The sequence below is a fragment of the Mustela nivalis genome (assembly GCF_964662115.1).
Source record: "Mustela nivalis genome assembly, chromosome: 7".
Classification (NCBI taxonomy): domain Eukaryota; kingdom Metazoa; phylum Chordata; class Mammalia; order Carnivora; family Mustelidae; genus Mustela; species Mustela nivalis.
In genome coordinates, this window is record NC_139026.1 from 68,387,582 (window position 1) to 68,411,343 (window position 23,762).

The following is a 23,762-nucleotide window of genomic DNA, read 5'->3' on the forward strand; positions in this document are numbered from 1 at the left end:
AGAGAGATTAACTGCTATTATGATGTTGCTCCTGAAGCCAGGAACTAGAAAATCTGGATAAAATATGATAATTAGAATACCTCAGAAGAGAAAAGCTACCAGCTACTTTTTGTTCTTTAGTAACCTGGCAACAAAATTTCCTTTTCTTTTCTTTTCCACTTAAGCTCTTGTGCTACAGTTTTACTGTTATTATGAAGAGAATGCTGTGAGCAGTCTGGAGAATGGTTGCATGTGTTTACTCAATTACAACAACTCAGGGATGGCAGGAGATTCCCAAGGGCATCTAATCCAACTATCTATCCACAGAGAGTGATCCTTTCACCACCATATCTCCATTAAGTAGCCAAAGGATGGAATGTTCTCTACCAATTAAAAGTAGCACACTCCATCTTTAGAGGACTCTCTTAGAAAGTTTGTACTCAGTGACAAAGTCTGTTTCTCTATTGCTTTTACCTTGTTGTAATACCTAAAAGTCATGAAAAACAAATCTAACCTTTCTTTAATATGAAGTCCTTCAAACATCTAAAGAGAGTGACACTCTCCTATTTCCATTCCTTCATATGTTCCTAATAGAAAATACTACTGAGTCCCATGTCTGTTAGGCAAGCTGCAAAAAAATTAATTTATGCATATTTTAAATTATTTTAATTTTTAAAAATAATATTTAAAACTTTGAGTTACCCAAACTATTAGATACCAACTTTAAATTAGTAAGTTGATGCTCAAGCAAAAACTTCCTTATAAATAAATGTGTATGCCTGTATTAAATCTCAAAAAACTCAGACACAAGACTATTTTTAATACTAAAATTAAATAAATAATTGCCCTTAATTGTCTCTGATGTAAACTAGTGAAATGTTCACACAAAAGGCTATGTGTTAACTAAAAATTTTAATAAATATTTAAAATACCTTTCTATAAAGTTTTGGGGCTTTGTTATGAAGTTTATTTGAACAGCAGGATGCATTCTAAATTCTTGAGTTATACAGATGAACTCCCTTCTATAACTTTGATAACTTTCAGCCAAAGTCAAACAAAAGAAAAAAAAAATTCAGATCTTCTAAACGAAGACAGAAACTCTGAATTTTAAAGGCATTTAGTATTTGGTCATCTGATTTCTGTAAGATGGAACTGAGATGGACTGCATAATCTATTTCAAGGTCCTCAATTTCAATGTCAGTAGAAATTATTTATAACATTTCATCTGTAGTTTAGTGGTTCATTAAATCCTCAACCGACTAACTGTCACAGACTGTTTTGAAATGTTAACACCATCTAAATTATCCTGACAAAATTATTAAACATTCACACACAATCACTTACCTAAGACTCATGGTATAAAACTGTTAGCAGATAGAGTGCATAATCATAATTCTGTCTCTTTAAAGGGCACCTGTAAGAGAAAGAGAGAGAAGAAGTCAAAATTTTAAAAATTCAGTACATAAAATAATTTGCAAAATATACAAACACTAAATACAAAGGATAACTTATATTCAGGTATTCTCTATATTCAGGGAATATCCTACCTTTTATTTCTCTTTGTTTTCATCACTAATGGGAGTTATTTGTATCTGATAATAGTTTTACACTATTTTTAATATGACTGTGTCCAATCCAAGTGCCCTTCACAATCTTGGGGGCTAAGAGTCTGCTGGACAGTGTGAGTGTATCTACTGAGGTCATTTTAAAAATAGAGATAGACTAAAGACAGTGGCTAATCAAAACGTTCATCTTGATTTCTCCAGAGCCAAGTTTTAAAAAAAAATAAGCTATACTATTCAATGCTATACTGAAGTTGTTGTATTTAAAATAGAATTAATGACCTAATACTAGATAAAACTTCTATATAAATATGAGATAACAGGGGCGCCTGGGTGGCTCAGTGGATTGAGTCTCTGCCTTCGGCTCAGGTCATGGTCTCAGGATCCTGGGATCGAGCCCCACATAGGGCTCTCTGCTCAGCAGGAGCCTGTTTCCCCTTCTCTCTCTCTGCCTGCTTCTCTGCCTACTTGTGATTTCTGTCTGTCAAATAAATAAATAAAATCTTAAAAAAAAAATATGAGATAACAAATTAAGCTTTTAGAAATCATTAATTCCAATTTCTTTAAATATAAAATAAAATCATCATTTGACAGGAGCATATCGGTGGCTCAGTAAGTTAAGCATCTGCCTTTGGCTCAGGTCATGATCCCAGGGTCCTGGGATGGAGTCCCATGTTGGACTCTGCTCAGTGGGGAGCCTGCTTCTCCCTCTGCCTGCTGCTCCCCCTGCTTGGACTCACTCTCTCCCTCTTTCTGTCAATTAAATAAATAAAATCTTAAAAAAAAAAAACAAAACCATCACATGACAAGTGACTTTAACAGTACTCTGCTTATTCTACATATTTAGGTTTAATAGTTCTCTAAATAGTTGCTACCATAAACACACACCCACACCCACCAACACTGGAAAACTTAGGGAAAAATTCTGTCAGATACTTACAGAATTTCAAAGAGCAACACATTAAAAGTAATTTTTTAAGCTGCACAAACTAAAAACTCAACCTTATTTTACATTTTCTAAAGACAGTAAAAAAGAATATTACTAATATATCTCAAATCTATTTTCCCCCATACTATAATACTCTAAAACCAGGGTTCCCAAGTTTTTTCCACCCCTCATTATTGCCTTCATTTATATATGCCATACTACTACTTCTCACCATTAAGAAGGAGGACATAAAACTTAAATGACTTCCAAGAGCTTTGAAACTAGAATGGGAAGGGAGAGAAGATATCTGCCCACTTGCTTTTCTTTAAAGGCAGGTCTTTATATTTTGACATAATTCAGAAACAGCCAAATATGGTAAGATAAAAATAAAATAATCCTGGGGCACCTGGGGGCTCAGTCCGTTAAGTGTCTGACTCTTGATTTTGCTCAGGTCACGATCTTGGGGTCACAAGATCATGCCCCGTGTTGGGCTCCGTGGTGGGCATGGAGCCTGTTTAAGATTCTCTCTCTCCCCCTTTCCTTCTACCCTTCCCCGCCTTCCAGAAACAGAAATAAAATAACCCTTTTGTAAAAACATACCAATAACCCTTCTTCACCTCAAATAACACAATTTATAAATTCATATGAGGTAAATTTAATACTGTTTTTATGAAGCAAATTCACTAAAATTCTTATTTACAAAATTGCCTGGGTAAATTAAATTTCTGTATTTAATCATTTAAATTTTGAACTGAAAGATCTTTGACTTTGTAAAAATCAGTTTAAACCTTAATCACTAGCCAATCACACTTTTGTTCTCTTCTAACATCTTCCCTGAGTCTTATTCACATGGATATATTAGAATCCAGACTGAAAAATAACAATAATAATTTAACTAGGCAGTTAGGCAAGCCTCTCCATGTCCATAAAGAGGACAGCAACAGTAGACTAGTGTGAAGATATTAAACACATGAAATGTAGGTGGCTGGGTGGCTCAGTTGTTAAGTGTTTGCCTTTGGCTCAGGTGATGATCCCAGGGTCCTAGGATGGAGCCCTGCATCGGGCTCCCTACTTGGTGGGAAGCCTGCTTCTCCCTCTTCCACTCCCCCTGCTTGTGTTCCCTCTCTCACTGTGTCTCTCTCTGTCAAATAAATAAAATCTTTAAGAAAAAATAAAATAAATAAAAACATGAATGGGACAACTTCACTGACCTAATACGTTAGTTTATGTTGATGTATAAGGCTACCCCGATTTTTTTTTATTGTTTTAATTTCTTTTCAGTGTACCAGAATTCATTGTTTATGTATACCCTGATTTTCAATGTCATTTCTTAAGGAAAGGACTGCCAGAAGACTGGAAGATAATAAAACAACACAATGACCAATAAAAACAACACAATGACCAATTGGCTGAACTTTTCTTTACCTGTCTGTTTTGATGGTAAGTACATCTGTAGTCTTGCAGTATCGCTCTCCCACAAGTTTAATGAGTTTCTTCTTTGCATGATCATCTAAATTCAAACTGGAAAGTTTAACCTTAAAAATACAAGAAAAAGTTATTTGAAAAGAATTATTTCAGATACTTTGTTTAGTGAAAAGAAAACCCCAAAACCCAGTATCAATATCATTTAATGTTAAACTAACCAAAAAGAAACTTTTGCAACCTGTACTGTTGTCTATGTAGAGTTAGCAAACGGCATGCATTATGAAGCCTGATCTTACTCATGGGGGAAAAAAAAAGGAGGAGGAGGAAACTGTTTTGAGTTGAAAGTTCTGGGCATTAGCACCTTTCCTGTTAAAACCAATAAGTCTCTTAAATAAATGATATTACAGCTTATGAGTAGCACTAAGAATTACACTCAATTAGTATTAGTAAAGCTGGAATATAAGAATACTGGGATAAAACAAAAATGCTTTAAGATATTTCTACCACGCAATTATGAGACTTTTATCATTGCAACTTGCTTAGGGGTATTTATTTTAAAAGGTACAGGTATCTCATGGAAGATGGTATAGAGCATTCATGAAGGATCAAGACATTTGAAATTCAGCTCGACATTTCTCAAAATGTTAATACTAGTCCGAGAGGCTGTTAAGTAGAATTATTTCTCGGGGCACCTGGGTGGCTCAGTGGGTTAAAGCCTCTGCCTTCTGCTCAGGTCATGATCCCAGGGTCCTGGGATTGAGCCCCACATCGGGCTCTCTGCTCAGCAGGGAGCCTGCTTCCTCCTCTCTCTCTGCCTGCCTCTCTGCCTACTTGTGTTCTCTGGCTGTTAAATAAATAAATAAAATATTTAAAAAAAAAGAAGTATTTCTCTAAAAAGGCTATTTTTGTTGAATATATTCAGATAATACAGAGTTAAACTGGGTTCTTTATAGAAGGACTTCTTAGAAGTGGTAATATGCTAATGAGCATTCTGAAATTTCAAGACGCAGAGTTCTTATGTAACAATTTCCAGATTTATCTGACCTCATATTCTATTTTTCAAGGGACAGTTCATGGAATTAGTCTTCCTTAAAACATATTTTGGGAAACACTGGACTACATGAACAGTTTTTAATTTGGAGAGAATTATGGCATGGACTGAAGGTATCTAAAAGAAAACTAGACTTGACATAGAAAAATAGGTTAGATATTAGAATACAGTTAAGTAAGGTAAGCCACACACTGTTTTTCCATGGACGGCATTAAGAATAAGAAAAATCCATAACTATATGAAGAGAAAAAAAGGCTCAATAAGATTTTACAATCACATCTACTTCTCGTTAGCTTCAATAACCCTGCACTTCCCTCAAGCCTTTATAGCAGAAGAGCTTATTTATTTTTCCATTTTTCCCACTAGCCTGCAAACTCTCCAGGGTAAGAACGGTATCAGTCCCATTTTTGGTGATGGCCTAGCACTTAAAGAACATATGACATGTATTTGTTGAATGAACACATTAATGAAAAAAAGAAAGGATACATGTTTTTTTTAAGCACTGTGAATTTTTATTTGAACTAAGAAAATATAGGAAATAAATAAATAAAAATATACTTTTAAAGAATAAATGCAGGAAAAACATTGACTATTAAATATCAACCTAACAGAATGGTCCTATGTGCAGGCAGTACAAATTACCACAGTCCCCTAGAAAGAATACGTATCAACAACCAGTTTATCAGCTTGAGGTATAAGAAATATAATTCTGATTATTAACGATAAGAATTACTTAAAAGGAAATAGTGAAATGAATGTACCCCTAATTATTAACATACTTGTACATATGCATGCATACAGATACAGTACAAAGAATAGTTTTTACGTTAGAATAAGAGAATGGAATGATTTTTTTCCTTTTAAAACTCCCTTCAATGTAATCATTTTCAACAATAAATTTAAAAATTTACAATTTAAAAAATTTAAGTGTTCTAGCTTTTTATGTAAGAAGTAGTAAAAAAAAAAATGGCACCAATGCTGATTATTGTAACTGCTTTAAAACTAACATTCACATTAACACTTTGAATGTTCAAAAATTATACAGCGTTTATGCCAGAAACTCCAAATATTTTAGAGCCATATGGTACACTCACGCCACCTGCTAGCACTCAAAGGCACTGCAAAATTGTAGTCATTAAACTAGATGAACAGTCTGACTCTGAAATTGAGCAGCAATCATTACCATTCTTTTTCCAGAATTCCAAAGAATGCTTGGACTTTTCTTTTGCTACATTTTAAAGCATCAATACTGTATTAACATTATCCCCCAAAACAACACTGACATTTCAAATCATAGGAGATCATGGTTTTATGTATATACTTTCAAATGCCCATATTTAAGAGTTACATAAATTGAGAAATAAACCTAATTGTGTGAAGTACCTTCTCTATTTAGAAGCACAGTACGTCAGTTAAAGAACTATAGTTATATACAAAAGACAAGACCTGGGTTTGATTTCTAGATTTGCAATTTTATTTGCTAAGTGACCTTAAATCACTTGATCTTACTGTTTCCTCATTTACAAAACAAAGTACTCACAGGATTTTTGTCAGGAATAAATGAGAATAAATAGAAGAAAGCCATTTTTAAAGAAAAGTCCTACACAAATATTGTTTTTAATTCAGCACTACCTTTATGACTATCAAGAAAAATATGATACCATCTTTCTTTCTCTGAATTTAAAAATTTGAGTATCTTTTTTTTTTTAAAGATTTTATTTATTTATTTGACAGAGTGAGAGAGATCACAAGTAGGCAGAGAAGCAGGCAGAGGGAGGGGGGAAGCAAGCTCCCCACTGAGCAGAGAGCCCGATGCGGGACCCGATCCCAGGACCCTGAGATCATGACCTAAGCCGAAGGCAAAGGCTTTAACCACTGAGCCACCCAGTGGCCTCGAGTATCTCTTAATATAGTACTTTATACTATTTGACTGGCTTCACAATATTACTTTAAATAATGCCAGGCGACACCTGGTTAAATATCTGACTCTTGATTTTGGTCATGATCTTGGGGTTGTGAGATCAAGCCCCACACTGGGCTCTGCACTGGGCAAGAAGACTGCATGGGATTCTCTCTCCCTCCCTCCCTATACCCCCGAAGAGAACTCAGGTTCTCTCTCATGTTCTCCCCCCCCAAAATAAATAAAATAAAAAAATAAGTCACACAGGAATGCACATGCTTTAGTCCCACTGTTTTACCTACTTTTACCCTTGAAATGATACCATTCAGGACACCACCACTGAGCTTCAACTGTCAGTGGGTAGAGTGAAAAGAGTCCGAGAAGGGCAGATGTGAGTTAGGAAAAGAACACAAAGAAGTGATGAAGGTTTCACATGGTGGTATAAGACAAAAAGAAGACAGGAGGCCCCTGGGTGGCTCAGTGGGTTGGGCCTCTGCTTTTGGCTCAGGTCATGATCTCAGGGTCCTGGGACCAAGCCCCACTTTGGGCTCTCCACTCAGCGGGGAGCCTGCTTCCCCTTTTCTCTCTGCCTGCCTCTCTGCCTACTTGTGATCTCTCTCTCTATCTCTCTGTCAAATAAATAAATAAATAAAATCTTTAAAAAAAAATTTTTAAAAAAAGGAGACAAAAGTGGATGGCGGCCTCATAGGTAAGTGGTATCTTGTGGGATACTTCAAATAATGCAGTCGGATTATTTTTATGTAAAATAAAATAAACAAACAGAACAAGTAGGGAACCGGATGTCTATTCTGGTACTGAAGATTAAGGCCCACAAAAAGTAAGGCAAAATTCTAGATTTCCTGATTCTGAGTTCAGAGATTTTTTAAATCACTTAACATGGAGCTTGACAACAGCTGGTTGTTATTATCATCATTATTATTAAAAAGAGGCAACATTTACTAAATTATTAAAAATATATCAGGTATTAATTACCCCTAGGTACTTTTTAAAAAAATTTTTAAAAACATTTTTAGGTAATCTCTATACCCAACATGGGGCTCAAACTCACATCCCTGAGATCCAGAGTCACATGCTCCTCTGACTGAACCAGCCAGGCGCCTTACTCCTTAGGCAATTTATATTAACCTGTGGAATGTTGGCCAAGCATAATTTTAAGGTTTCCCCCCCTTTATCTAGATTTTCTAAAATTTATACAGTAAACATGTATTGTCTTTTGTGATTTTAATATTTTCAATTTCTCCAAACATATAAATATAATGCTATGATATTTAAACTATTCTAGGGAAGAAAAAAAGACTGACGAGCTTTGTAAATTTATTTCATAAAGAAGGCACAATCCTGATACCAAAACCTTTCAAAGAAAGAAAATTACAAATCAAACATGGATGTACCTCTAATAATATTTCTAGAAATTAAAGTTTATCTACTTGTTACCTTATAGTGTAAAAATGGTTGCGAGACTGTCAACATATTTTTGCAGTCCACATGGAATGTTCTTTTTCATTTTTTTTTTAAGATTTTATTTGACATACAGAGATCACAAGTAGGCAGAGAAGCAGGCAGAGAGAGAGGGGGAAGCAGGCTCCCCGCTGAGCAGAGCCCGATATGGGGCTCGAACCCAGGACCCTGGCATCATGACCTGAGCCAAAGGCAGAGGCTTTAACCCACTGAGCCACCCACGAGCCCTTTCTTTTTCATTTTTTAAAAAGATTTTATTTATTTGTCAAAGAGACAAAGAGAGAAGGGGAGGGAGGGAGAGAGAGAGCACACATGAGCAGGGGAGGGGTAGAGGGAGAAGCAGGCTCCCAGCTGAGCAAGGAGCCCAAAGTAGGTCTTGATCCCAGAACCCTGTGATCATGACCCTGGCCAAAGGTAGCCGCTTAACTGTCTGAGCCACTTAGGCACCCCAAACATGGACTGTTCTGATTTAAAATAAAAACTACATGGAGTACAAAATCTAATTTTTTGAGTGTAAAAAAAAAAAAAAAAAAAGGAGTCTCCACCTTTGCTATGATATGACGAAATGGCACTTTACTGGTGAGGTTTTCTTCCCCAAAATACATACCATTCTAAGCATGAGAAGAAAATCAAACAAATCTAAAATGAAGTACATTCCACAAAATACATAACTAGTACTTCTCAAAACTGTCAAGGTCACTAAAAACAAGTAAATTCTGAGAAACCACCACAGTCAAGAGGTGCCTAAAGAAATCTGAATAGGGGCACCTGGGTGGCTCAGTCTGTTAAGCATCTGCCTTTGGCTCAGAGCATGATCCTAGGGTCCTGAGACAGAGCCTGGTGTCAACAGGGCTTCCTGCTCAGCGGCAAGCCTGCCTCTCCCTCTCCCATGCCCTCCAACTCATGTTCTGTCTCATGAGTGCTGTTTCTCAAATAAAGAAATAAAATCTTTAAAAAGAAAATCTGAATAAAGTATGAACTTTAATTAATAATGTATCAATATTGGCTCGTTGTAATAAATGTACCACAATAGTAAAAATGTTAACAACATAAGAAATTTGGTGTGAAATATAGGAGGATTCTGTGAACTATCCTTGAAAGTTTTCCATAAATCTAATTTTTTTTTAGTTAAAAACAAAAAAACAAAAAACAAAAACCCATCAGGTAACTGCTCTGTGACTGCTGTGTGAGAAAGCTATGCCATGTGGATCAAGACTCTTACCGGAGAAAACAGTGGTTTCAAATACTAACTTGGAAGTTACTACAGCAAGACACTTGGAACTGCAATAGTATGTGACATGCTCTGATGGGTAGGAGCAGGGATTTAATGTTTCTCCAAGCAACAAACGATCCTAAAGAAAATGCTAACAGAGCAGATCCATAGGAAGGCAAAAGAATGATGTACTATGAAATAATCAGGGTTCAGAACACTTCAGTAAGTGTAAATACAACCATATAATTCATTACTACATTAATTCAAAGGAGATCATTTCAAAAATGCTATAGGACTAGGACACATCGTTAACCTAATAGAGGCTATTATCTCAAACTGAATACCAGTGTATACTTAGAAGCTAAAAGCCAGAGGCACATCCATTGTATAGAACAGCATAAAGGACTACATAAACATTATTTTAGAAGTTTCACCTAATGAAAAAGACAAAAAGAAAAGATAAAAACAAGGTATAGATATTTAAAAAGGAGAATTAAAACCACTCTTATTTATCTCTCATTTCCTAAGAAATCTCTGAAAGAGTAAACAAAAAGCCCAAATATTCAGATTTTGGTCTCTTATTATATATCAGTGTTCAGCCTCAAACACTCTCTTAGCATAGAAAAGACCCTGATTTACGTTATTCTATGTAGCCATTAATAATATATTAAAGAGGGGCATTTGGCTGGCTCACTCAGTAGAGGATGTGACTCTTGATCTTGGGGTTTTGAGTTCAAGCCCCACCTTGGGTATGGAGATAACTTAAAAATAAAATAAAAAGATAATATTAAAGAGTGATAACTTTGTATGCTAACAGATGGTAACTGCACTTATCATAGTGAGTATTTTGTAATGTATATAATCATCACTAGCTTGTACACCTGGTATTAATATAATAATGTATGTCAACTATACTTCAATAAAAAAATTAAAGAATGTTTTATAACCTTGGAAAAATTTTAATTCACATTGTTAAATAAAAAAGAGCAGATAACTAATCAAATATAGTATCATCCTATTAACATACACAAAGGTTGACTATATATATACTAAAATGAATTCCAGTAGTCAAGGTTATTTATAAGTAGTAGAATTAGAGGCAATTTTATTTAATACTTTAAAATTTTCACTGTTTTCCAAATTTTCTACAGTATCAGTTTTCTATATACAAAATGTTATTTTGAATTAATGTATTATAATAATTCTTATTTTTAGAAAAATATTCCTTACCCTTAAGGTTACTACTCGTGCTTTGGGGTTTCGGATAGATGGTCCTGCTGAAACATAATCAGTTGTGTCCACTTCAATGGGAAAATGCTTCTCACATTTTTCATCACTGTCCAGAGCAGCTGGCCACTCAGTGCAGAAATCTGAGAATTAAGAAAAATAATCTCAAGTATAGTTTCGCCAAGTACATTCTCGTTGCAATGTGCGCTACCAGACCAAATCACTGAGGGAGATGACTCTCGAGCTACATGGAATGAAAGAGCAGACTCTCTTCTGCACCTCACAAACACATCATCATCCTTCACCCCTTTTCTTCTCAGATGAATCCTCGTTAGGGAATGTGATTAAATGAAAGACTCAGATAACTTGGGTTTGGTGAGGAGCAGTAAGCTTGGTTAAAAGGAAGCTATGACTTGATAGAAGCTTATTATAGCTTTGCACATACCCAGTTATGGGGCAGTTTAATCCCCCCTCACTCACCAACTAAAAGCAAACAGTTCATAGTGCTCAGAGTGTTAATTATTTTTGAGAAAAGCAACAGTTAATAGTAATTCATTCCCAAATGAAAGTTACTAAAGTTCTGAGGGGAACTGAAAAAGGCTCTGAAAGAGCTCTTAGAAGAGAGATATGGTCTCCATTCTCTCAGAAACTGAGCTGAATAGGGCCTCAAACTGAACAGGTACAGTCTAGGGCATTACTAAGTAGATCCTTACAGTAACTCATGTTTCCTCTAGGTGACTTCTGTGCCAACGAAGCTAAATGGAAAAAGGAACAGACTTGTCCTCAGATTCAGGCAACACAACTAGCCTAAAGGGGAGATGGGACTGGCTGTGAGAAGTGGGCCACAATGGGAAGTTTCAAGCACTGTGACAAAAATGTGGTGCACCGTCTATCTCCACAGCACAGATCTCCACAGCACATACAAACTCAGGCCTTCAGTGGAGGGGTGGGGAATAGGGGAGAGGGGGCTGAAAAGAAAAAGAGCTCCTGGCATGTCCTACAGCTATCTGTATTGAGGGACTCCGTAAGAAGGTAGCTGATTTCATTTTGCCCTATTCCTATAAAGTTAGTGAGGTAGAGGGCTCTCAGCTTGAGATGTACTTCTGGCACTATCAGCCTCCCCTCCATGGAAATTTCACTGCATTCTAAGAATCTTCATTCATTCGAAGAATACCTAAAAGTAATTGGTTTCTTAGGTCAAACCTATTAAATCTCAGGGGGTCTGTGCTTTTTCCAAAAAGCATGACTGCAGGAGAGGCTGGTCACAAGCACAGACATATGTGGAAACCCTTCCACGTGACCATTTAAGGGACAGTGAAAGGTACTTTGTCAATAACATTTCCTATAGTTAACAATTTTCTTTCTTTTTTTTTAAAGATTTTATTTATTTATTTGACAGACAGAGATCACAAGTAGGCAGAGAGGCAGGCAGAGAGAGAGGAAGGGAAGCAGGCTGCCTGCTGAGCAGAGAGCCCGATGTGGGGCTCGATCCCAGAACCGTGGATCATGACCTGAGCCGAAGGCAGAGGCTTTACCCTAGTTAACAATTTTCTTATAGTAGGTACTATATTTAGCTCCCTTTATAGGCTTTAATACCAGTCAGCAAAATGCCACAAAGACTCTCCAAGATTTATAACTAAATATATGGTAACAAATTAAGTATAGCTCACACCATTCCCTGAACACCCTGCTTAAGAGAGCAATACTCACACACTTGAGGGGAAAGAAGTAGCTCCACAATTCTGACATTTAAATAAAATGGAAAGAGCATGATTACTGAAGTTAAATTTTATTCCCATCATGGAACAATTCCAATATCCTGCACTCTAAGATGCCACACTGCCAAGCACTTTATAAGAGACTAGTTTGGAGAATTTTATGAGTTCTTGGGTTTGTACTGACTCTTTTATTTTTTATAACTTTGAATAAGTCATTTCAATAACCAGATGATAATTACAACTTTTAAATTACCGGATTATATGTCTAAAAAATACAGCCAACTGGAAAGTACATAATAGACCCCTATTCATCTGATAGGTGGAGCAATAGACTAGATCCGAAAGACCTTGGTTTTTACTTAACTTCTACCACTGATTATTAAAGTTTGGGTAAATTACCTAACTTTCCTGTGCTTCAGATTTTCCACTTGCAAGTTAGATATAAAATCTGAACTGACCTACTTTAAAAGAAAATTGAGAAGAAATATTTTAAAAGCTTTTGAGTTATTTGGAAGATACAAGCTAAATCTAGAAGCTGGCAAAAGTGTAAAGACAAAATCAAAGAAAGATTAAACACTTAAACACTTAAAATATAATGCAACTTTTCTGAATGTGCTATATGAAAACCATTCATTTAAGAATTATGAAGTATTTTAGAAGTACCTCATTTAAAAACCCATTTCTAGATTATAAATGCACATTCCAAAATAATGTTTAAAAAGGAAAAAAATGAGATTTATCACAGTGCAGAACATTCCTTAACTGGCTTCACAAAGGATCAAAAAGTGCTACATGGTTTGTGCCAAACAAGGAACAAATCTGGAATAATGATCAGTGACAGTCTATCACTAGGCACCAATATAAACAGAAACATACTAAAAGGATAGAAATGCATTCTACTATCCCAAAAAGACCACATCCATGAAAGAAGATAGGAGAAACTGTTCTTCCTTCATGTAAGAGTAAAGTCATTCTTCCTACTTTTTGACTTCTTTATTTCTTCCTTACATTTCTCAATAAAAGGCCCTTCCAAAAGCTCAAATTATATCATAATCATGATCACTATACTATTTCTCCTTCCAGCATCATCACGTTACCTGCGAAGAGCTTTTGCATTTCATTTCTTTTCTGAAAAGCCTTAACAAGTGTACTGAGCATTTATATATCTCCTTTTTAATTAGCATGAAGAATTCATTCAAAGGTACTAACTCTTGAATTAAACTACACAACCAATCACTAACAGCTGTGAACCTAAAACAATTCTAATGTCCTTCTGTATGTAGTCCAATGCAAATGAGATGAGAAATTGAGTCTATGTATATATGAAAACATGCATAAAACTATGAAAAAAAAATTCTTTGCCTTTACCTCCGTGCATGTGGGAAGGAAAAAGGATAAGTGAGTGAGGGCTATCTGGGTGGTGCAGTCAGTTAAGCCGACTCTTGGTTTGGTTCAGGTCACGATCTCAAAATCATGAGACTGAGTCCCCTGTGAGGCTCTGTACTCAGCAAGGAGTCTGCTTCACATTCTTTTCTTTTTTTTTTTTTTTTAAGATTATTTATTTATTTATTTATTTGACAGACAGAGATCACAAGTAGGCAGAGAGGAGGAAGCAGGCTCCCTGCTGAGCAGAGAGCCCAATGTGGGGCTCAATCCCAGGACCCTGGGATCATGACCTGAGCCAAAGGCAGAGGCTTTAACCTACTGAGCCACCCAGGTGACCCTCTGCTTCAGATTCTCTTTCCCTCTTCCTCTCTCCCTCCCCTCTGCATGCTCTCTCTGCCAATATCTAGGAATCAATAAATATTGTTCAAATTCAATAAATTTAGAACTGGCAATATAGTCATGGTCTGGTGATTACTTCCATTTTACGTATGTATAATGAAAAATATATACTAACATAACTATACATATATAAAATATACAGAGAAAGAATATATAATAAATACTGTATAGAAAGAGACTATACCGGGCACCTGGGTGGCTCAGTGGGTTAAGCCTCTGCCTTCAGCTGGGGTCACGATCTCAGGGTCCTGGGATCGAGCCCCATATTGGCTCTCTGCTCAGCGGGGAGCCTGCTTTCTCCTCTCTCTTTGCCTGCCTCTCTGCCTATGATCTCTCTGTCAAATACATACATACATACATACATAAATATGAGACTATGTGGAAAAAATAAGCAAATATACTCTCAGCAAGTAATTATCAGACCTAAACAATGACTAAAAGAGAACACTTCTAAAATGAGGGGCTGAGGGGAAGGGAGAAATAAAAGACTACTGCTTTTCATCATCAGTTTTTCTGCTACTTGATGTTACCACATCTATGTATCACTATGAAGTTCTTATTTTAAATAGTTTCTTCAAGATAACTCTCTGCAAAGTATCCCATTACTGACTCTATAACTATTGACTTGGCATCTTTCTACATTATCTTCAGTTTGGATTATACTGACTTCTATCTATAGGCAACACTCTGCAATATTTTCTTCCATCACTTTATGTATGTGCTATCTATAATGCAACAATTAAGTCCCTAGTCTACCTGAACAAGGACTACAATTTCCGGTTCTATTTATTATTCATAGCCACTTGCAGAGTAGTCTGCAAAAAAAAAGAAAAAAAAAAAAAAAGGAACTTGCAGATTTGACATCTTAACAATTCACTGAAAACTTGAAAATTTTTCTAAAAAAAGGAGAAACTAGCAATGAATATAAGACAATTTAATACAATAAAAATGAGGTTTTGTTCTTCCATTTTTATTGAGATATAGTTGACATAAAACATTGTGTAAGTTTAAGGTACACGATATATTGACTAGATGCACTTAATATATGTTGCAACATGATTACATTCACAACACTAACACAGTGTCACGTAATTACCATTTCTTCTTAAGAATATTTATGATCTGCTCTCAGCAAATTCCAGGTAGAGAACACAGTATTAATAACTATAATCACTATTCTGTATGTTAGATTCCCAGAACTTATCATAAAACTGGAAGTTTGTATTCTTTGACCAACATCTCCCTCCCCCACGTAGCCCCTACTCTTCTGAGTTCAGCCTTCTCAAATTTCACATGTAAGTGAAATAATAATCCAATTGTTTTTCTCTGTCTTATTTCATTTAGTACAATGCCCTCAAGGCCATCTATGTTGTGACAGATGGCAGGATGTCCTTCCTTCTCATAACTAAATAATATCAAACACACACCCCACTTTTTTTTTAAGGTTTTAATTTATTTATTTGACAGAAAGAGAGACAGAGAGGGAACACAAGCAGAGGAAGTGGGGGAGGGAGAAGCAGGCTTCCCACTGAGCAAGGAGCCCAATGCAGTGCTCAGTCCCAAGACCCTAAGACCATAACCTGAGCTGAAGGCAGACGCTTAATGACTGAGCTACCCAGGCACTCCCCACTTAGGTTGTTTCCATTTTTTGCTGTGGTAAATAATGCTGCAGTGAACAGAAGAGTACAGATATCTCTTCAATACCATGTTTCCTTTTCTTTTGAAAAAAAAAAAAAATATATATATATATATATATACACACACACACACACACACACATATACACATTCACACACACATACATATATATATCCAGAAGTGTGATTGCTGGATCACATGGGAGTTCTAATTTTTTTTTTTTGAAGATTTTATTTATTTATTTATTTGACAGACAGAGATCACAAGCAGGCAGAGAGGCAGGCAGAGAGAGAGAGGAGGAAGCAGGCTCCCTGCTGAGCAGAGAGCCCGATGCGGGACTCGATCCCAGGACCCTGAGATCATGACCTGAGCCCTCTGAGCCACCCAGGCGCCCGGGAGTTCTAATTTTTTAAGGGACCTACATACTATATTCCATACTGGCTATATCAATTTACATCCCTAGCCATTAGTACAATAGGGTTTCCCTTTTTTCCACACCTTCACCAACATTTGGTATCCCTTGCCTTCTGGGTGGTAACTATTTCTAGCAGGTGAGAGGCAACAGCTCCTTGTGGCTTCGATTTGCACTAATCTTTCCACAATTAGTTATACTGAGCATCTTTTCACTTGTCCACTGATGATTTGTATGTCTTCCTTGGAAAGACATCTATTCAGGTTCTCTGCCCATTTTTTAATCAAATTATTTGGGATATTTTGGTGTTGAGTTGTGTAAGTTTTTTATATATTTTATATAACCCTTATTAGATATATCACTTGCAAATACCTTCTCCCATTCAGTAGGTTGCCTTTTCATTTTGTTGATGGTTTCCTTCATTGCGCAAAAGCTTTTTATTTTGGTGGTCTCAAAAGTTTATTTCTGCTTTTATTTCCCTTTCCAAAGAGACACATCAAGAAAAATAGTGCTAAGATCAATGTCGAAGAAATGCCCATGTTTTCCTTAAGCAGTTTTATGATTTCAGGTCCACATTTATGACTAATCCATTCTGAGTTTATTTTTGTGTGTGACTTAAGCCAGTGGTCCAGTTTCATTCTTTTGCATACAGCTGTCCCATTTTCCCAGCATCATTTATTAGAGACTGTCTTTTCCCCATTGCATATTCTTGCCTCCTTTGTCACAGCTGAATTTACCATATAAGCATGGGCTTATATGGACTCTCTATCCCATTCCATTGATTTATATGTCTACTTTTGTCCTGATATCATACTGTTTTGATTACTGTAGCTTATTGTATATCCTGAAATCTGAGACTGTGTTATCTTCACCTTTGGTCTTGCTCAAGACTCTTGGTTATTCAGGGACTTTTGTGGGTCCATACAAATTTTAGGATGCTTCTTTCTAGTTCTGTGAAAAATGCTGTTGGTATTTTATAGGGATTATATTCAATCTGTACTTTGTTTTGGGTAGTATGAACACTTTAACAATATTAATTCTTCCAATCCTCTATTTATTTTTAAATTGAGTTGTCTGGGATTTTTTATCATTGAGTTGTATGAATTCTTTATATATTTTGGATACTAACCTCTGACCCGAAGTTTGCAAATATTTTCTCCCATTCTGTAGACTGCCCTTTCCTTTTGTCAATGGTTTTCTTTGCTGTGCTATAGCTTTATAGTTTGGTATAGTCCCACCTGTTTATTTTTGCTTTTGTTGCCGTTGCTATTGGTATTGAATCCAAAAATCATTGCCAAAACTCACGTCAAAGAGCTTACTGCCTATGTTTTCTTCTAATTTTGTTTTGTTAATGTGATACATCATTCTGACTGATTTTTATGTTGGACCATACTTGCATTCCTGAAATAAATACCATTTGATCTGACATGATCCTTTTAATGTACTGTTGAATTTGATTAAGTAATATTTTGTTGAAGACTTTCTGGGTTTTTCTTGTAATAGAGTTCTAGTTTTATACCACTGTGATCAGAAAGGGTGCCTGATAGGACTTCAGTATTTTAACATTTGTTGAGACTTGTCTTTTGCTCTAACATATGATCTGTTCTGGAGAATGTTTCATATGTGCTTGAGAAGAATCTGTATTCTGCTTCTTTTGGATGCAACGTTCAGTAAACATCTGCTAAACCCATCCAGTCTAACATATAGTTTATATTCAGTGTTTCCTTACTGATTTTCTGACTGATCCATTTATTGTTGGAAATGGTATATTGAAGTCTCCTATTGCTATACTGCCATCTGTTTCTCCCTTCAGTTCTGTTAATATGTGCTTTATATACTTAGGTATTCCTATCTTAGGTGCATAAACTAAGATGCGTAAATTTAGGTGCATAAACAAATGTTATATCTTCTTGATGAACTGACCCCTTTATCATTAGAAATGAAATTTTTATGTTCAAAGTTATTGATAAGTTCATATACTGAAACAATCACTTACCTTTAAGAGCTTCACAGTGCTTTTTAATTGCTACAGGAGTTAAATGCAGAAAATTGGGGATCTAAAATAGAGAAATTTAAAGGATAAATTCACCTACTACCTCAAAAACATAAAATAAAAATTTCATAAAACTAAATCCTAAGCACAACAAACCTTGTAATAAATAAAATCTAGTTTTTACAATATTAATTCTATGTCACATGTGTTATGAATTCAATAAATGAATTCTGGGAAATATAGATTCATGATGTATCTTATGATGACTGGCCGTTGTGGGGGGAAAAAATGCTGTTCTTATAGTACTCTTCCTGCCAAAAATCTACAGGTACACATATTTTAGTTATAAAACTAAAAGCACTCAAGGACACAGATTATTGTTTAATCATCTTAATTTCCCTGGAATACAAAAAGACATACAAATTATTCAAGGTTCTACAGTCTTAACACTTTGGTTAACATCCTTCTAGACATCTCTTTAAAAAACAGATACATGTATATGACTTTACATAAATGGATTCATACTGTTCTAGAAACTGCTTTTTTTTTTTTTTGTCTATGTTTTTTTTTCCCCCCAAGGGAAAACCATTTTATAAACATATATTTTTATCCCCAGGGGTACAGGTCTGTGAATCACCAGGTTTACATACTTCACAGCACTCACCAAAGCACATACCCTCCCCAATGTCCATAGTCCCACCCCCTTCTCCCAAACCCCCTCCCCCCAGCAACCCTCAGTAGAAACTGCTTTTTAAAGATTTACTTATTTGAGACAGAGAGAACGTGCACATGTGTGCACACAGCTGGGAGGGGCAGAGGGAGAGGGAGAAGAATCTCAAGCCGACTCCGCATTGAGTGCGAAGCCCAATGTGGGGCTCGATCGCACGACCTTGAAATCATGACCTCACCCAAAATCAGGAGTCACTCAACCACTGTGCTATCCAAACACCCCTAAACTAAGTTCCCTTCTTTCATTTAAAGAAATGATAAATTTCTTCAATGTTTGTTTTCTTTTATCCCTTGAAACATTCAGATTTCCAAATTTCATTTACCCCTCTCTAGCAGCAGTCAACTCCTTCTCCATATTACCATCTCATTTTTTAACCACCATCTTTTAGCAATTTATTTTTTGTTTTTCGGTTTTTCAATACTAAACATATATATATGCGATGCATATAAAAGTAGCATACATATGCTAAGTGAAGTACGTCAGAAAAAGAAAATACCATATGATTTCACTTACATGTGGAATCTAAAAACATAATGAACAAAAAGCAGAAACAGACCCTTAAATTCAGAGAACAAACTGGTGGCTGGAGGGGAAGGGACATGGAGGGATGGGAGAAATGGGTGAAGAGGAGTGGGAGATAAAGGCTTCCAGTTATGGAGTAAGTAAATCATAGGGACAAAAGGTAGAGCATAGAAAATATAGTCAATGATATTGTAATAGGGCTGTATGGTGACAGATGCTAGCTACATTTGTAGTGAGCACCGTATAGCACAAAAACTTGTGAAACCACTACGTTGTATACCTGAAACTAATGTAAAATTGTGTGTTAACTATACTTCCAATTAAAAAAAAGAAGAAAAAGATTCTCATAGAGTGGAAAACACAGTTTATGACAATTTTACCGTATATAACATGAACCATCTAAGATATGCCTTCTCAGGCAAAACATATTCATATTTTCTTTAAAAAGGTTATAGTTCATGGCACCTGGGTGGCTCAGTTGGTTAAGTGTGTGTGTTCGGCTCAGGTCATCCTGGGATTGAGCCCTGCATTGGGCTCCCTGCTCAGTGGGGAGTCTTCTTTTCCTTCTGCTCCTCCCCTCCCCCTGCTCATGCTCCCTCTATCTTGCAAAAATAAATAAATAAAATCTTCAAAAAAAAGCTTATAGTTCATAAATCATTATAGATGCTACCAACTGAAGCATTGAATATGACATATTTTGCTTCACGAAATAAAGAAGTTGAAGGACTATAACAATATTAAATGATATTCTACTTTTCTGGGCAGAAAGTTTTAGAATCTCTTTAAAAGTAGATTTCAAGGGTGCCTGGGTGGCTCCATGGGTTAAGCCGCTGCCGTCGGCTCAGCTCATGATCTCAGGGTTCTGGGATTGAACTCTGCATTGGGCTCTCTGCTCGGTGGAGAGCCTGCTTTCCCCTTTGTCTCTGCCTGCCTCTCTGCCTACTTGTGCTCTCTCTCTCTGTGTCAAAAATAAATAAAAATCTTTAAAAGTAGATTTCAGGGACACCTCAGTGGCTCAGCTGTTTAGGCGCCTGTGTTCAGCTAAGGTCATGATCCCCGTGATCAAGCCCTGCACCCTCTGCCTCTTGCCCCGTTGGTGTTCTCTTGTGTGCATGGTTCCTCACCCTCTCTCTCTCAAATAAATAAATAAAATCTTACCAAAAAAAAAAAAGTAAATTTCAGTCACAATTCTCAATCTCAAATTAGGTCATTTCATTTTTCTGAGTTCCACTTGAAAGATATAGGTAGAAAAAATACAATAGAAAAGAAAAAGCCAGAAAGGAAGCCATAGGATCAACTGGTTATATTCTTAAATGCTCAGGACTCTTTGAGTCTTCTCTACCATGGACAATCAGAATGTATCATCCATTATTACCTGAAAAAAAGTTTAAACTAAAATACAATACCTGCTGCTACATACTGAACCCTCAAGTACAAGGCAGTGTAGGAGTGGGAAGAGGACCAGCATTTCTTTAGAAATAATTCTTAGCCAATGAATCAGCAATTGACCTTACCTTTAATAGTTCTAGATTTCCCTCCTTTGCCATGGGCACCCCCCTTTTTACTGGATAGCCCATTCGAATGGGAAGAGGTACAGCAGAAGGTTTAAATGGTGCTGCAACAGGATAAACACTAGGCCAATCTTGGTCAACAGTCATTTTCTCTGTCCTAGGAGGTAGTGCCTATAGAACATAAAATGGTTTAGTATTTTAAATATGAATATGATCTTTAATTTTAAAGCAAAAAACCTACAAAAAAAGAAACACAAGCAGAATTGCAACTGATGTAAAATCTGACCTCTCATAAAGCTGCTGCTATTCAAATGAAAAACACCAAATCTACCTAATATTTTTGCACTGTTTCTGCAAAGCTTCTGGTAAGGATCTTCTTTAATAGCACACTTCCTTCACTAAAAATTTCTGTGGATTTAGACTTTTAGCAAATTTTTTACATTTTGTTGAAGAGTAACAATGTATTTTGAAATACAGATCTTCCTCAACTTATGATGAGTTTATTGGATACTCTGTTTAAGTTGAAAACACCATAAGTTAAAAATGCTTTTAATACACCTAACCTACCAAACAGCATACCTTAGCCTAGCCTGCCTTAAATGTGCTCAGAACACTTACATTAGCTTACATTTGAGCAAAATCTTCTAAAACAAAGCCTATTTTATAATAAAGTGTTGAATATGTCATATAATTTATTGAATACTGTACTGAAAGTTACAAAAAAAAAAAAGAATAGTTATAAGGTACAGACTGGTTGTTAAGTATATTGGTTATTTATCCTCATGACTCTGTGGCTATACCTAACTGACACTGCCCAGCATCGCACAAGCTCATACCGCATAATGCTAGCCTAGGAAATGATCAAAATTCAAAATTCCTAGAACAGTTTCTACTGAATGTGTACTGCTTTCTCACCACTATAAAGTTGAAAAATTATAAGCTGAACCAGTGTAAGGTGGTGAATGTTTCCCAAGTTAAAATAGTTTTCAGAACTTTATTGATGGAAGTCAGTACAGGAGAAGACACTGATAACTGAGAACTAGAGGAAATAAGAAATAAATAATATGAACTTAGAAATAAGTAAGTAGGTTAAACTAACTGAATACATATATAATGAGAGATTATAAGTCTCCTAGTTTCAGAGAACAGCTATGTGACAGTTTAGTCAATCACATTAACATACACGTATTTTTTAAAAAACTGTATTCATTAGAAGGGGACGGCTGGCATATAAAAGTAGGGTTTTAAAGAAGCAAAATCTGGCAATGCCCAATAATGCAATACCAAAACTAGGGTAGTGTACGCCTTGGAAGAAGGTAATATTCCTGTGAAAATAACTACTCTAGATAATTATAATTTGGTACCAGTTAACTTCCATCTAATAATTTGTCTCTGTTCTGACTCCATCCTCAACAAGTGACCTTAGGATTCGGATTCTTTTATAGACTTGCCTACAGCGTAAGACCAAACTGGTGAGATTAATACACACATCCCAGGCTTCATAATTATTAAAAGCACCATCAAAAATAATTCTATATTCTAGTTTATATACCTATTTCCCAGGAATATGTGAGTCTATTTCTCAAAGATGATCCATTTCTTGGGGTACTGACAAAAACCAGTCAAAGAAGAGAGCCAAAGCTCTGGCAGTCACCAAGTACGCATCCCCTTGTGAAGCCTTCTCGGGCAGCATTCTTCTGCCTGATCATCAATATCTGCCTCACTTTAGAACTTCAGAGATCATAAAGATAATATGTAGTAGAGCACAGTGTTTACCTTTCTTCTCAGTGGTCTTTCATATCTGGGTGTTCTGCCTGCTGTACCTAAAAGACAACACAGTAGTTACAGAGAACTGAGTATGTACAGTTGTTCAACAGTGATCATGATCCCAAAACTCTGAGATTATTTCAGGTATTCATGAAAATGAAATAATAATCCATTTTCTGTAAGCTCTGGGACTAAATCATCTTAATGAAAAGTCAGAAATAGTTAAGAAAAGTCCAGTTACTATTTTTTTTTTTTAAAGATTTTGTTTATTTATTTATTTGACAGACAGAGATCCCAAGTAGGCAGAGAGGCAGGCAGAGAGAGAGGTGGAAGCAGATGGGTATGGGGTTTGAATCCAGGCTCTGTTTTTTTGTGTTCTGGAGAAAATCTATCTAACATCTCTGAGCTTCAGTTTCATGGAAAATGGAACCGTAAGATCTTCCTCAGAGCTGTTGTGATTTAAGTAGTTGTGTTGCAGAAGGCAGAGTATAAATGGTGGTCATGGGGCCTCTGGGTGGCTCAGTGGGTTAAGCCTCTGCCTTTGGCTCAGGTCATGATTCCAGGGCCCTGGGATTGAGTCCCGCATCTGGCTCTCTGCTCAGCACGGAGCCTGCTTCCCTCTCTCTCTGCCTGCTTCTCTGCCTACTTGTGATCTCTCTCTGCTAAATAAATAAATAAAATCTTAAAATAAATAAATGGTGGTCATTGGAATTAAGCTCATGGTCAATACAGCTGTGATTTTTGTACTCTCCAGTTTGTATGTTCTAGGACAGTGAATTAATTACAAGACCTATACCATACAAATTTAGGGACAAAAGAATTATGAATCTTTACAGAATTACTTTATATTCAGGGATCTCTCGGTTTCTGAGCAGGAAGTTGAGACTCCTGTCCTCACCCTGCCCTCCTGTGTTTTCTTTTT

The 23,762-nt window shown here is 36.2% G+C and overlaps 1 protein-coding gene across 1 annotated transcript; it reads right to left on the bottom strand.

The window, feature by feature from the left end:
• Positions 1 to 1,323: 1,323 nt before the first annotated feature.
• Positions 1,324 to 22,890, bottom strand: LOC309868536 (small ribosomal subunit protein mS35; the record flags this gene model as incomplete). Its single annotated transcript, XM_082738456.1, has 6 exons — positions 22,850 to 22,890; positions 21,077 to 21,244; positions 18,314 to 18,374; positions 10,768 to 10,907; positions 3,895 to 4,004; positions 1,324 to 1,393 (listed from the first exon to the last, which is right to left on the bottom strand). The coding sequence occupies exons 2-6, from the start codon at positions 21,218 to 21,220 to the stop codon at positions 1,324 to 1,326; spliced, it is 525 nt and encodes a 174-aa protein (XP_082594582.1). The 5' UTR covers positions 21,221 to 21,244; positions 22,850 to 22,890.
• Positions 22,891 to 23,762: the final 872 nt, after the last annotated feature.